The sequence below is a fragment of the Gasterosteus aculeatus genome, chromosome 7, assembly GCF_964276395.1.
Source record: "Gasterosteus aculeatus chromosome 7, fGasAcu3.hap1.1, whole genome shotgun sequence".
Classification (NCBI taxonomy): Eukaryota; Metazoa; Chordata; class Actinopteri; order Perciformes; family Gasterosteidae; genus Gasterosteus; species Gasterosteus aculeatus.
Window position 1 is genome coordinate 17,438,147 of NC_135694.1, and position 14,541 is coordinate 17,452,687.

The 14,541-nt window shown below is 42.6% G+C and overlaps 1 protein-coding gene across 1 annotated transcript; it reads right to left on the bottom strand.

The window, feature by feature from the left end:
- Positions 1-12,499: 12,499 nt before the first annotated feature.
- Positions 12,500-14,335, bottom strand: LOC120822351 (zona pellucida sperm-binding protein 3). Its single transcript, XM_040181950.2, has 10 exons — positions 14,227-14,335; positions 13,971-14,137; positions 13,787-13,887; positions 13,614-13,702; positions 13,352-13,532; positions 13,174-13,279; positions 13,009-13,094; positions 12,834-12,925; positions 12,692-12,768; positions 12,500-12,614 (listed from the first exon to the last, which is right to left on the bottom strand). The coding sequence occupies exons 1-9, from the start codon at positions 14,303-14,305 to the stop codon at positions 12,704-12,706; spliced, it is 966 nt and encodes a 321-aa protein (XP_040037884.2). The 5' UTR covers positions 14,306-14,335; the 3' UTR covers positions 12,500-12,614; positions 12,692-12,703.
- Positions 14,336-14,541: the final 206 nt, after the last annotated feature.

Sequence of the window (14,541 nt, forward strand, 5' to 3'; positions counted from 1 at the left end):
TTTAGTTAACACGGTTTGAACTTCTCTCTCTATTTGTTTTTGTCTGTTCTTTACACAATATCACTTTTATAAATCAATACAACCCAATGAATGCCTTCGTAAGATTATACTCTCATCCAGTCAGACAGGCTACGGGTTAAATATCTTCCTCAAAGGCACCGTGAGATCAGGCCCCCCTTCTGAGCAACTGGACCCTTGAATGCAATACAACGTGTTCTACAGTCCTAAAGGAAACTGGTTGGATTACACAGCCTTTTAAGTGGGTAACAGTCTCCATGTGTCTCTGAGTGCTCGCAGCGGAGATTGGTAGGAAATAGGATCCAGCGATGGCTTTCCACCACAGGAATGTCGGGGTTCCTAAAGAGAAGAAGTCGGAACTGGTGGAGGGAGACGGACACGAGGGGAAAGAACAAGACTCTGAGGTTATCAGTTTCACACTTATCTTCTGTCGGCGAAGAATTCCAGCCCTTAAACCAAGCCCTCATTTCAGCCTCATTTCCCTGATCTCGGCTTTCCTTTTTGTCGGCCTTTATCTTTAAATCTCTGCATCCATCCCGGTGAAACAGCGGAACAGGCCGGCCTGTTACAGATGGAAGGATTGAGAGAATGAATGAACAAAAGGAGGGGAAGACTCTTGGGATCGGAAGATGAAAACAATGCAACTCAGCAAACGTTGTCCAAATGAGAATATGTATAAAATATGGTTTGTGTGTAATCAGTTTCATCTGAGTCCACTGGCAGCAGTCTGTTTCAATATCCTGCCACGTGATGACTTTTATTCTTCTGCAATGTCTTGAGAGAGACGTTAAAGGTCGCATTGCTGTCCCTGCTGTGATAATTTCACGTACTCATCAATCTAAAACAAATGTTCCTTTGAAGTGTTTAATTCAGTTAAATGTAAATTATGACCATTTATTACAGAGTAAATTCATCGCAGGCTACATGACTTACAAGGGATATTTGGTATGAAATATTTGCTGCACATTTAGCAAACACCCAATTTCTCATTATGTTTCAGATGCACAGCTGTTAAAGCTTCTTGAAAATCAATTTATTTGCATCTCTTTCCCTCCATCACTGGCAAAACAAATGTACGTGCCTCTTCCACAGAGCACCGGGGTCATGTTTAATGAGACAAACATCAACCCGGCCGGTGGCGTCGTGTTACTGTGGTTGTCCTCGGATAACTTCTGCCATGCTGGGGGCGAGTAAGCAGGGAAAGAAATCGCGAGCAAACGACTGCCCGGGGAACAGTGCAGCTCACAAATCAGTGCGTACTGCGAGCCAAGGAGAGAAGCAGCCCGCTGTGATACACAGAACCAGATCGCACTCTGTTTCTCCCACCTGTAGACGCCGTTTCTGCTATAGATGGGTGAGCTAGCTTTGAGTTAAATTATTATAATGTATAAGTAATACATTTTAGAGTCTTCTGCGTTCATAGACGCCTTCGCAGCAGGGCACTAATTTAGAACGGGTCGTGTTGTTATCAGGCTTAAACAATACTTTTAATTCTCATCCAACTCAACAGTTTGAGATTTGATGGATCTTAAAGCTACGGTAGGTAGGTCGTTTTTTCGATGTTATATTATTTCTCACGAGCAATCATTTATGTGTACTGACAAAGAAGGTAGTTTCAGCTGAATGAGCAGAAGTACATTATGAAAACTCGTGATACTTTAACTGATGGTGATGATTCCTCATTTCTATAAAAGATATCATAAATTAATATTGTTTTATCATAAAGTAAACAATTTGTATCCATATGTTAGTTCATGCGTTCGCTTGGTTACAATCCAGGTGAGATCTTCTATGGGAACTGGATACTTATGTATGCATAGGAAGAGCAGGGTTCAGCATCTCTTTCTTCTTGAGCGCTGTGTCTTCAGGTTGTCTTTTATGTTATTGTATTTTATCATAGTCAACATAGGAATTAGAAATGAGGAGACCTAGAACGGATAGTGTTTTCAGCAAGCCTCTGATGTAAAGTCGGATGAAGAACACAGCAGCAGGATGGGGTGGCGGGGGGGCCATGATGGGAATGGAGCAGCAAAGCGGGACAGGTGGTGCAACACTGCCCCCAAGTGAGAAAGTCCAGACCGTCGGCGCAGATATTGAAGCCCAGCCTCTCATCTGTGTTTTTCTCAGCAAAGAACCATGGCATCCATCTTCCTTGTATGACACCTGCTGCAGGGATCCATACCATCTTATGACGAAGGCTTTATGTGGCTTTCAGTCTACATCCCCTGACAAGCTAAAATCCGCACCGTTCAGACCTTTGACACACTCTGTGAGGGACCCTCTGCTAGTAGATCTCATTTAAGTCAGCAAAATAAAATCAATAGAGATGCCAACAACGTGCCATGGTGAGAGTGAGGGAGGAGAGGACTACTCTGAAGAGTCACCTGTGTAGGAGAAGAGTAGATGGGTGTATTATTGGATGGAAGATACGAGCACAAAAAGGCCGTGAAGAACTGTAATGTCATACAGATCCCGCTAACCTTTCTCATGACATGTTTGCTGGCTTTTTTGTAAAGGTTATTCATGAAAAATAGGAGAAGACCTTTCCAAACAGGCAATAAACACAGAGGGGAAAGTCTGTTTGTAATAAATGTAGAGCTGATTACAACACTGATAGGGACTCCACTCAGTGACACAGAAAGGCCATTACAGAAACAGGAAAACTAATTCAGAAGGTGACTTACACCTGCACTCTAATAAATAGTACAAGGCAACATATGTGGGTACATTTATATTCTCAAACAAGATCTTAAATGATTCACTATAGCATACAGATTGCAAAACACAGGGCTCGGATGGCATCAGAGAATGTAGACTAGGCAAGGACATGGAGACTGCAGCTCAACTGTGGGGAAAAAGTATCAGACATAATCCCAAATAAAGATCCTTCCAACCCGTCTGGTACAAACACATTTTATCAAAACAATTACAGAAAAATGTTGATTTTACAATGTTTTCATCTTCAAAACGTAAAGTCAGTTAAATGACTGTAGACAATCCTGCAAAGTGCAGGATTCATGAAAACATTCTAAAACCATGAGTCAGGTGTCGGTCATAAATTGCAATCAGTCTCAAACACACTACAAAATGTATCAGTTTATATCGCTGCATATAACGATGGCTGTTACGTTCCCACAATAACCACAAGCCCCATTTTTTATGTGGTCGGGTGTTAAATTCAATGACACACACTAATAAGTGCAGCGTCCACTATCATCTAGGAAATGTCATTGTGACAGGACAGTGTGAGAAACAAAAGTGAGCCTTCCTTTTCCCTTGTTCAGCATGACCACAGCTTTGTACTTAAAATAGTCGACCGGTGATTTAAATCCAGTCGGGTTTATTGAGAACAATGAGTCAAGATCAAAGAGATCTCTTTATATTCACTTATTGCAGAAGGAAGAGGAGGCGCGTCTCTCTGGATCACAGAGGAAAATCGTTCTATGCACACTTTGAGCAAATCATATTAGATTGAGTCACCGTGGCAACTAGAGATAATCTTTAATGTGCTCTTTAATGAGAGGGAAAATGTTTGTCTCTGGTGATTGCTCTCGCAGTGCAAATTATATCCAAATCAGTTCAGCTGCATGGGCTCTTCACTGATGAAAAGTGGCGGAGGGATAGCACTCAATTAACGCATTAGATTGACACAATCAGAACATGTAATGGGTTTTAAGGCTTTGGCTACAGGCTCATAAATCAACAACTGTGAAGGGCTCGAAACAGGTAATCATAAGCAAACCAAATGAACAGCATTCAGCAGCTTCTATGTCTGCGCAGCAACATGCACAGCTTCCACTGACAGTCCCAACACGCTCCGGGAGGTTTGAGGTTTGGGACTGTAGTCACTGGTACGTTAGACAACCACAGCTGCTCCGGAGATCTACAGAGGCACTTTTATCCCCCATTCTAAAGGAACATGAAACTTCTCCTTACAAAACTGCAACAAGATGAATTCACTTCTAACTATTTGTCCTTGTAAATTGTGTGATGCATAAGAGACCGATTTAAATAGTGTGCATGTAAGGAATAACACCCATGGTATAGTCAGGATGATCTTCATTGGCTTTGGAAAGCTCCCTTGCTCCCTGCTGTGCGGCTTGTATCAGGAGATCATTTGAGCTTTTCATGTAATTCTCATGCCTACACGCAGCAGGTACAGATGATCAGAGCGGCCATTTAGACTCAGGCTCAATAGACGCTTTGTTTACTTTCCCAAAACACAGGTGCATTAAGTCCCACAGGATAAATAGATTCAGAAATGATACACTGCAAAGACAAGTGAGACGGCACATCGGCAGCCCTGTAAAGTGTTGCTGTCATGTGAGCCGTTGTTGGAACGAGCACGGTCAAGCCGGCCTCCGCTTGGATCTGAAAGCATGCATATTAATGTTAATACGTTAATATTAATGTATGAAGGTTGTTGCGGCACACGTAGTGTTCAACAATATCATAAATATCCAATTAAAAACAATAACTAGGAAATAAGTTCACTGTGCAGCACAAGTCAGCTTAAATGATGCTGTTTAACACACAGAAATTGTCCTTATTCATGAACTCATGAATTCAATGGTGTTTTGATGATATTTTCAAAGTAATCCTGCTCTGAATGACTTACTATGACCTTGTCAAATCTGAACGTTTCTTGTTGAGCAAATTAAAAGGAACCACTAAATAATTTACAACAAAATGTCATGTTTAAACTCAGAAAAGGTTTTCCTTCCTAAATTTGCAGAGAATGTCAATCAGAGTTTAACCTCTTCAATTATACCAAAATCAATGAGAATGTGTGCAGCCTGAACAGATGTGCGCATATACACATAGAGAGACACACACACAGGCGCAAAAACACTCTTTACTGTAACGACAAAGCTACAGCAATTATGGAGCAACTTCACACGCCTAATTAAGGCTCTTAAACCGTTGTTCTGTCGCTTGTTTTGGTTTTCACGTCTAAAATGCAAATTTCCCTAATCTGCCAAATTAAACACATTGTCAAACAAAGCTGTGCAGATAAAAGACAATTACTTTGGATAACTAGAGGACCTTTTTAAGTCTGCGGTTCATTTGTTGTGTCTTATTTTAACCCAAGGGTTCTTCGGTGAGGTGGCGTGTGCGCGCCACAGGCCAGCACAGGCAAAGGTAACGTGCGGATTCCCGCCACGAGGACAAGGAAGTCGCTCACCAATTTAAAAGCCAAAACGGCATTTCTAAAACAACGATTCACAATACTTTGGCATAAAATCCACTTATCCACCTCCACTCCGGGCTGCTCCAACTGCCGAATGGCTTCGTACCACACTAGGCTCCTTAAAGGGGCACCTGCAGACAATTATAAGATGCTCCATTAGAAAGCGCCTTGTTAAAAACACATGGTGGGCAACAAATAAAAACGCATCTGCAATACTATATCAACCACTCGAAAGCTCACACAGATAATTAAAACATGCAAAGAATTCAAATCAGTAAAATAAATGGTACAAGTACAAGCATGCAGATACAAATATCACCATCCATGAGTCAATTCTTACCCTGTGATCCAATGTAGAGTTGTAGATCCAATGTAGTATGATTATAGAGGTGAACACAGCGCTAAGAATACCGTCTTTCACATTATTCCCAAAACCAGGTCAACACCCTGTTTTGTTACCACTAGAAACCGGTGTCAATGTTACACTGCAGGTCCCCACAGGTCCTATAACCTTTGAACCCTGTGCATAACAGCATGGACAGCTTCAGCCAGCAGGTAATTGAACGAGTCCCAGCAGGCGTCAGCAGCTGCCCGGATTATCGATCAGAGGGATGTGGGTGATTTTGGTTTTATAGGAGACAGGTGAGAGCCCTCCATGACAATGCTGCATTAAATCTGCTCCTCCACGCCAGCAAAGATGATTAACGGCAAGCTGTCAGCGCAGTGTAATCTCAGTGGGAAATTAATGATTCACACCTCGCCCTCTTCCCCTTTGCCTGTCTGTCTTCATTTAGTATCCACAGTAAACCCAAATGCATATAGTCAGATTATAGGGAAGTGAGTTCTTACTAGTCTAGTCTTGACTAGATTTACTGTCAAGTGAAACAAACCATCCCCCAGTCCCATGCTGGCAGGTCACTCTCCCTCTGATCAGCTGTCCAGAGCAGGCTGAATTTATTGAAGTGCTGTAATGTTTCTTTTTTTCGTGCAGAGCATCACTGTACTGGCGTTACGCTCCGTTGCACGCAGAACACAGCGTAAGAAGAGAGAGACGAAGGTGAAGATCCACCAGTGTTAGATACACTCAAAAAATCTTTAGCCGCTTGGTTAGCAACATTTAGCACAAAAAAGCCTAAAGGTAATCAAATCAGTTCCACTACGGTGAAGTGAAGCTAGAAGACCTGTTTCCCAGAGTGTCCTTGTAGCTCCACGGTTCTAGGCCGTGTGAATAGAGATCTGGGATCACTGTGATGAAGGAAAAACATTCAATCACTTTTTATTGTAATACCACAAGATATGCTTTTCTGTTTTATAGCCTATTGATGTGTTTTCCCCTGCAAAGCCATTGCATCAATACAGTCATGCAAGCTGTTTCATTATTTGAATATACTGCAGCTATCTGTATGTATTGATTCTTCCTGCCATTGTTCTTATTCAGTTCAACAGTGTTTATACTGTGAAAAACTGTGAACTGTGAGTTGTAAAGCTCCCAGAAAACTGTCTTTAGGTCATTAAGTGCAAACGATCTTTAAATTACAATCTTGTAACCTGCCATTATGCGTACTTCACGCTGTGTGCCATTATGTAGAAACAAAATAATTAATCAAAAATTCATAGTTTCCTGTTTAAGTCCGCCTGTGACGACAGTGCCCGGAGTGTGGCATGAAAAGGTCAATTTTAGTTTGGACTAGGTGCTACAAAGGTAAAAAATACAATTCATTTCATAAATCCTGAGTATATTAGTGCTTTAATGAATCTCATCACAACAGCAGCTTCAGCCATCACTATTAATAATATCCACTTTTCATAGAGCTGCTGATTTCTTTTATTTATGCTGATGCGTGCTGCTGGTGGAAAGCGATCACTGCTAATAAATGAAAACCAATAGAACCGTCACATCTCATTTGGACTCATTTGTCTGTGATTGTGTTTGTTTATATTCAATGTGGTTAAAAAAACGAAAAGACGCTTTGCCTGGCAAATCGCTGGAATAAATTAATTTCACTGCTGTAAACCCGAACCCTCCCTTCCTTCCGCTTTCTCTCCATTTCCTCTGGCAGAAGCTCAACACGGTGGGGTGATCCTGAGTGGAACACAGCTGTCAGACGTCAGACATCTTTCTTTGATAGGCTGTGTGGTGTGCGTGTGCGTGTGCGTGTGGAGGCTTTCTACTGGATTACTGGTGTGATGCTTGTAATAAAAAGCAATCAGCTGCCAGGGGGAAATGATTAGGCTGAAGATGATGACAGGCACTGAGCTGAACAGCCATTGACAGATGTGAACCGCGCTGTCCGTCACTAGGCACATAAATGGGATTATAGAGATTAGGTCAAAGGGACTGTTGTAGTTTAAATGTTTACATTGTTAATATTTTAGTTGAGTGAGTGAGTGATTTCATATGTAGAAGATGTAAGATGATGTAAAAGTAATTGGTGACATTTATCTCTTACATATATATTAGTTTTTTATTAATTGAAGTGCCTTCACTTGATGTGACAAGTGACGTAACAAGTGATGTTACGTGCCGTGCCGAAAAACTCAACAACAATGTTTATGTCAAGACATCAATGCCATTCATATGTATCATAAGGCAATTGCAAAATTGTGAAATGTCTTCTTGAAGAATGCCTCAATCCTCCACGTTAGCACGAGTGTGGAGCTTAAAAAGTTCCTTTTTGGAACAATGCCAGAAACATCTCACTGGTCATCAATTATTCAGGTAAGACAGAAACTGAAGTGACTGCTTTGCTACCTACTTTGTAAGAGTAAGACCGGCTTCAACTAAATAATGTCTCAAAAGGGTGGCGTGTTTGCTGCCTAATCAACAAGACTTTGTTTGATAACTGACTGTGCCAACATCCTTGCTCTTTGCCACCGGTCTTGCTCGGCTGCTACATCTTCCTATGTGACACCTTGTTGATGCAGCGCGCCTGAAACCGAGAAGATGAGAAACCACGGGAGGGAGGAAGCTGCGTTTTCCCTTAAAGGAAGAAAATCTGCTTTAATGAACACAGACTGGAGGTTTTAATTAGGATGAAGAAACCTCCTCAGCTTGTAAAGCCCTTCATTCCTGCCCAGCTTCCCCTCTGCCTTGCTGCCTGCTGGGCTGGCACGTTGTCTGTAACATTTTAGAAACATCAATAAATCATTCCCCAATCACTTTGAGGCAACAGAGGACTTACTGTAAATAAACAAAGGGATTGCCCATAAGACTGGCAGCCTGGAGTCGTGTGAGGCTTTCTTGCTGAACAAACATCTCCTCCTGGATAAATGCAGACAAAGGGAGAAAGTGCATCCTGTAAAAGGCAGTACTGTGTGTTTGATATCCATGTAGAAGAAGAGGGGGCCCACAGGAAAGTAACCCAAGGAAAGTAACCCATCCAAGAGAAGACCACAATAAAGCACTTGTTTCCAAATCTGGACTATTTTAAATCTCTACACGTGTTCCAATCAGTTGCCATCTTGGTTTTGAGTAAAACACGTCTAACATCACAACACAAGAGGCTAAAAGAAAGAAAACAGGACGTATCGATCCAATGGACCGGTGGCTTTTGTAGAATTTGTAACTAGTGCCAGAAGCCCAATAGCATTATGTGTATTGATCCGTCTCGCTGTAAACATACCTCAGAGACGGAACACGGACTTTGTGAACACCAGGCCTTGCAGACGGATCCAATCTCATCTACTACAAATGAAGTCAGCTTGATTTAAGGTTCTTCCTACTCTCATTTCATTATTTCTTCTCCCTCTTCTTTCCCATCTTTGTCTTTGAAACTGTGAGCAGTAGTTTATGATAATATTATAATACTCTATTGGATCAAATACAATCACAGGCATCATACCGCTTCCCTGGGTCACATCCAGTCTAATCATGAAGACAGCGCTTTAAATGGTCGACTTTAACAAGGGATCCAAGTTATGGCACAATGACCAGGTCGGGAGAAGAAGAATGTGTAGAGAAGCCTTTTTGCAGAGCTGATTGCACACATCTGGCCGGCACTGACATTCCCTTAGTACTGAACCCTAGGAAAGATCAGTGACACTTGGTTTGGTAAAGGTTCAGGAAACACTCTTTGCGTGAGTAAACGCTAACGCTTCACTGAGACCTATGATCATGGAGACCAGTCACCAACACAAGGAACCAGAGCCAGTCACGGTGCTTCCCTGGGAGTGGTGCAGCTGCGAGCTGCAGGGCGTAGCGTTGTGTTGCTCAGCTGAAGCGTTAGAAGTGGGGTTTGGCAGTGTGACAGCATCACTGAGAGAAGGGCTTGGTGGAGAGACTGGAGAGAAATGGCAAGTACGATTTTCTAATGTTCCTGTGACAAAGAACCTTTTAATAGGTCCAGTATGAAATAACAGCACAGTTTCTAAAGGACTGCAGGTACACAAAGCAGAAACAAAAACACTGCTAAAGAGCTAGGACTCGTTCACTCATTTAGGATTAACAGAAGTATCATCATGTTGGTGACGAAGAACAAATACATATATTCACCTCCAGTTTCAAAAACTTGGTTCCAGTACCACTAAAATGTGTGCAGTCTGCTATGTGGAACTAGGCTCAAAGACGCTGAGCAGAGTCCAAATACCCTTTATTACTTTAGCAAAGGTAACACCGCAAATTTGTCCAACCCGCTGAAATGTCACAAAAATGCCAAGTACTTTGAACTGGAAAAGTCCTGTCGCCAGACCACTCACACATCTAGCAGAGCATTAAACACTCAAGCTAGAACGTCTCTCTCTAAAAAGCAATGACACACCTGAGCAAACAGGCAGAATATGTAATCACAGAGATTATCCATGGTCAAACATCACCACCCTGTGGCCAAGACAGCTTTGACTCAGCTAAAAAGTGCGTGAATCACCCTGCTAGGAGTGCCTGCCTGCACCGAGTGAGCGATGTCACTGTTTAGGACCATATAAATATCACATTATGTTGCTGCAGGAGCTCGGCTAGAGACTGCTCTCTGTATGGTACCTTGAATGCGGTCTAGACTGCAGTTTTAGTGTGTGTAGGTAGGAGTAATAGTAACTGGGGCGTGATTTGGCGGGGGCGTGCACTGTTTAAGCGAAAATACGCCATTTTGACGATGGCATGCGTTCTTTTGATTGGAGAGTCGTCATTTTAGGATGTGTTTTATGTGATGGGCGTTAGTTTTGACAGGAAACACATCACTGTAGTAGGGGTTTCAACATGTATATAGATGTGTTATTTGTCGCCGCGATCAACCTCATTCTGGACTCATCCATGGTGGTTGCCGCTCCAGGATTCTTTGCGAAACAGCAGAGGCCTTCCCTGTGTAGACTATCTTCTTTGCCCTCACAGAGGAAAAGATTTGTCGTGTTTCCATGTTTTTTTATTTGGCTTCTACATATTCTACAAACAGCGGCCGACTTATTTAGAACACCTCCGTGTTTGCAAAAGCCGAAATGTTTCCATACACTGGATCGATAAGTTGGTTTGTAAATGTCTCGCTCGCAGTCGTCTCCTCCACGCTGTGTTTTGTTCTTCCGTGTTTCGTGCGGCTGCCGCTGCGTACTGATGACGTCACGGACAGGCAGACTGAATAGAGTAACGTTTAACGTGTCTAAAGTGCTAAAAAACAAACACATCCATACCGTTCTTGTACTTAAATCCAATGTGCAGTTTCAATACAAATCGATTATGTACCATTTTAATCGATATGTCGTCCAGAATGCCGATTTGCTGAGCTCAGATCGATTCAGTTGGATCGCAGGAATATAAATCGATTAATCGATTCAGTGGATGAATTGTTACACCCCTACTACTAAGTATTTCCCTCCCCTGACGGTGCCGGACCCCCAAGGTGCCAACAGACTGTTCGCTCCCATAGCCGCTCAGAAGCCAAAACGTGTATAGTGTAAAATGACAGTGACGTTTGACTTGCAACCCCCCCCCCCCCCTAACCTCCCTAACATGATTCAAAGGCAAAAAGAATGTCTGAGTCAAACAAGATGGCTGCTGGACGTATTACAGTCACAGAAAACAGGAATAAATTCATCTCTTTGTTAAAAACTGCAACGGTTAGGAGCATGTATTATTGATATGATTCGGGGGGCTGGTGTTTCCTAGAGAAATGTTAAGGATATCGCTGTATTAAGAGTGAAATGTGCAAGCAGTTTGCTGTTAGCTTCTAGCTACGACCAATGGTTGCACATTTTCCCCCTTCCCCTCAGAGGACCGGTTGGTGGGCGGGAGGAGCTAATCGGGCAAACGAGGAGTCGCAGTAACCAAACGGATCAACAGCGCTGTATGCCGTCAATGCAAAACTAATATTAAAACCAGCGCTGGTTGGTTCTGGCTCGGCGCCCTGAAGAGCGATCCTCTGCCACCGTGGCAACCACATACCTTCCCCTCAAAGATTTGAGAACAGTCACAAATCAGTTGTGAATTTCTACATAAAGGGTTATTATTGAGGGTCGACAGGCCTGGTGAAAATGACCCAATTGCATTAAACAGGACTTCTGTTCTGAACCCCCGAGCTGCTTAACACAATTGATTACATTAAAGAAACCACAATGCGTAGTCCTATTGATCAGTGTGATACAAGTTTGGAAAATAAACTGCCACAACAAAGTATAGGATGGTCACAAGGGTTTGTGCTTGTATCAATTTCATGCACAGCATAAATGCGCACTACGCTGCCTCACAAGCTACTTATCAACCAAGCCATGATAATCTTGCTTTTGAGTGAAATAGTTTTCCATCAAGCCCACAGTCGGCCATGCTTGCATGTGACCTGTCGTGATTGATTTTCCTAATGTCAACCTGCTGGTTCTTTGCCGAACGACCGAGCATCCCAGCTTTAGGCAACATTAGCAGAGAACACCAGGAGAATTTAAGTGTTCGTATTGGCCAAATCAAAGACATTGTTGCCTGATCTATCTAGAGATCAGCCAGATAAGAGTTTTGTTCACATCCCCTGGGCATAGGGTTGACATGCTAAAGCATATGAAAGTAAAGACCGGATGGCCATTTAAATTTTTTTTTTCCCCCACTCGTTTATTAGGAATAGTCGCTTCAAAGAAACAAAGATAATTTAGTGTAGAGACACAGTAGTGTATCAAGGCATCGCAGTGCTTATTTTACCAGGACAGGCACAAATAACTCCTACAGGTCACGTATAATCATGTGGCAAGTTTGACTTAGTCTTGAAAATTTCTATGACAGTTGTATCAAGTGCTAATTAGAGTAACAAGTGGACAACAAGCTACGATTACAAAAACCGCCTTGAATTAGACACCATTAAAGACAATTACACAAGCTTAATATGAGAGCTTACATCTTTAATGAATCATTACAATCTGAAGTCCAATGGGCATCGAGCTTTTAGAAGTTTGAAACAACCTAATAAAATTGTAATTGAAGGTGCGACATAATTTAAAGCTGTTGGAGGAGAAGAGAAGGTTAGGTTGTAGTAAAGTATAAACATTTAGCATAATAAAATAAAAATAAAAAGTTACCCTTAGAAAAATTCAAGAAGTCTCATCAGTAATGGTAAGTGGACCAAGGACTGCTTTTTGTGCCACTCCATGAGTCCCTGTTTGAAAACACCGGTCAAGTTCACATCAAAACTAGACAAGTTAAAGCAGCATAGTCAAATACCTGATTCTATACTCCTGGTCCTCCTGGACTTGCAGTCGGAGTCACAGCAGTCACAGAGAGTGCTGTATGCATAGTTGTCCAGCAGCTCCCAGCTGAGTTCATGATTGAGAAGAGGCAGACAATTATTTACCATCATGGAAGTCAGACTACTCTCGAATGGTTAAGACATTGTTACCCATGCTCTTTGACATAGTGGCAGGCCTTCTTGGTGCGGTCAAGACCGTTGGGATCCCAAGCCACAAGTTTACAGTGGATGAACACCTGTTTTGTAGAGGACGGAGGTTGTGATGCAGAGTTCGCTTCCAGTTGTAACAATAAAACCTGCCCAATTTAGAGTTACCTCTTGACCAAGACCAAACCTAAAGGTCTGAAGGGATAGTTGGAGCTCTGAGGACTTCTGCCTTGGTTCAAATTTGGAACCAGACACACTGCTGTCCACAAGACATCTGGAAATAAAGTGAGGTTTCACATTAAAGTTCTTGACAACATAAAAGAATGATCGGGTGAAACACGATTACCCCTTATTGGCGATTATCGGGTATACAAGGCTTTTAGGCTGCAGCTCTGGTGTGGTTGCCGCTACGCATTCCTCGAGAAGCAGAAGCAAGGGCTGATGGGTTTTCTGTGACACGCTGGCCATGATCGGGATAAAGGAGCCCAGAGCGAAGGTAGTGGACTCAGCAGGGCCTGAGAAGTCATCTACAGCAGTAAAGAAGAGTCATTATGTTCCACATCACCTTGAGAGACACCATATACAGTAAGGGCTTACTTTAAACCCACCATTCATGAGGGCAATGTGGAACACTAGATGTCCCACACCATGTGTATTGAACATAGGGTCATAAATCATGGGGTACCAGTCTTTAGGTCTGCAACAAAAAAAAAAAAGAAACCCAATAAAAGCAACTGCTGCTATTTGACTAAATAGTCGATGTTGTAGAATAAACACCCACCTTGCAAATGCACAGACAACAGGATGAGTGAAGGACAGAGATGGAGAGTCAGAAGAACCGTAGGTCAGGTCATTGCTGTACATCAAGTTATCACCAGTTACCTTAGAGAGAGACGAATATCAATGAACCTGCAAGAAACAGACTCATGGTTTGAAAGGTTATATTAAAAGAAGGTTCTACGCACAAGTCTCCTGAAGTTACAGTCATTGAAATCCACTCTAAAAACAGCCTGGGTGGCAGAGAAGCTGGTGGGGAAGCAGCTTCCCAGACGGAAGAGCGAGAGATCAGCCTGGGATCGGCCCTCCGTCCACACCACCGTCACAGAGTCGGGCCTGCAGTCCAGCTTCATGTCTGGAAAGGGGAAAAACAAGGAACTCAAACTCATTCTTTCTAAGGAATCAAATCACATACCTTCATGCACCATTGTGTTACATCATTACCTGCATAGATTAACATGGCAGCAGACAAGCTCAAAACCACTGCTCGTTGCCAAAAGAAAGCCATCATGACTGGATACATGCTCCTGGGACTGTGAGGGTTTTTATTCCTTGTCACCTTGATCAAGAAAACCTCTTTCACCTGGTGTGTGTCAACAGTCTCAGGTGCAAAGGCCATTGGACCGATTGCAGCTAGTTACACAGATGGGTTTCACTTAGATGAAGCTTGATCAGCTGCACGTGAGCAGGTTTTGTGGAAAGATCTTCTCTTTATGCATAAAACGATCTTAAAATGTTTCATAGTGCAACGTAACCAAA

Bases quoted from the DNA above. Each gene is read 5' to 3' on its own strand.
- LOC120822351 (XM_040181950.2), bottom strand. From the start codon at position 14,305: ATGTATCCAGTCATGATGGCTTTCTTTTGGCAACGAGCAGTGGTTTTG. The intron at 14,138-14,226 runs GTAATGATGTAA...TCCCCTTTCCAG, and splicing joins TGCCATGTTAATCTATGCAG to ACATGAAGCTGGACTGCAGG. The intron at 13,703-13,786 runs GTGGGTGTTTAT...TTTTTGTTGCAG, and splicing joins GTTGTCTGTGCATTTGCAAG to ACCTAAAGACTGGTACCCCA.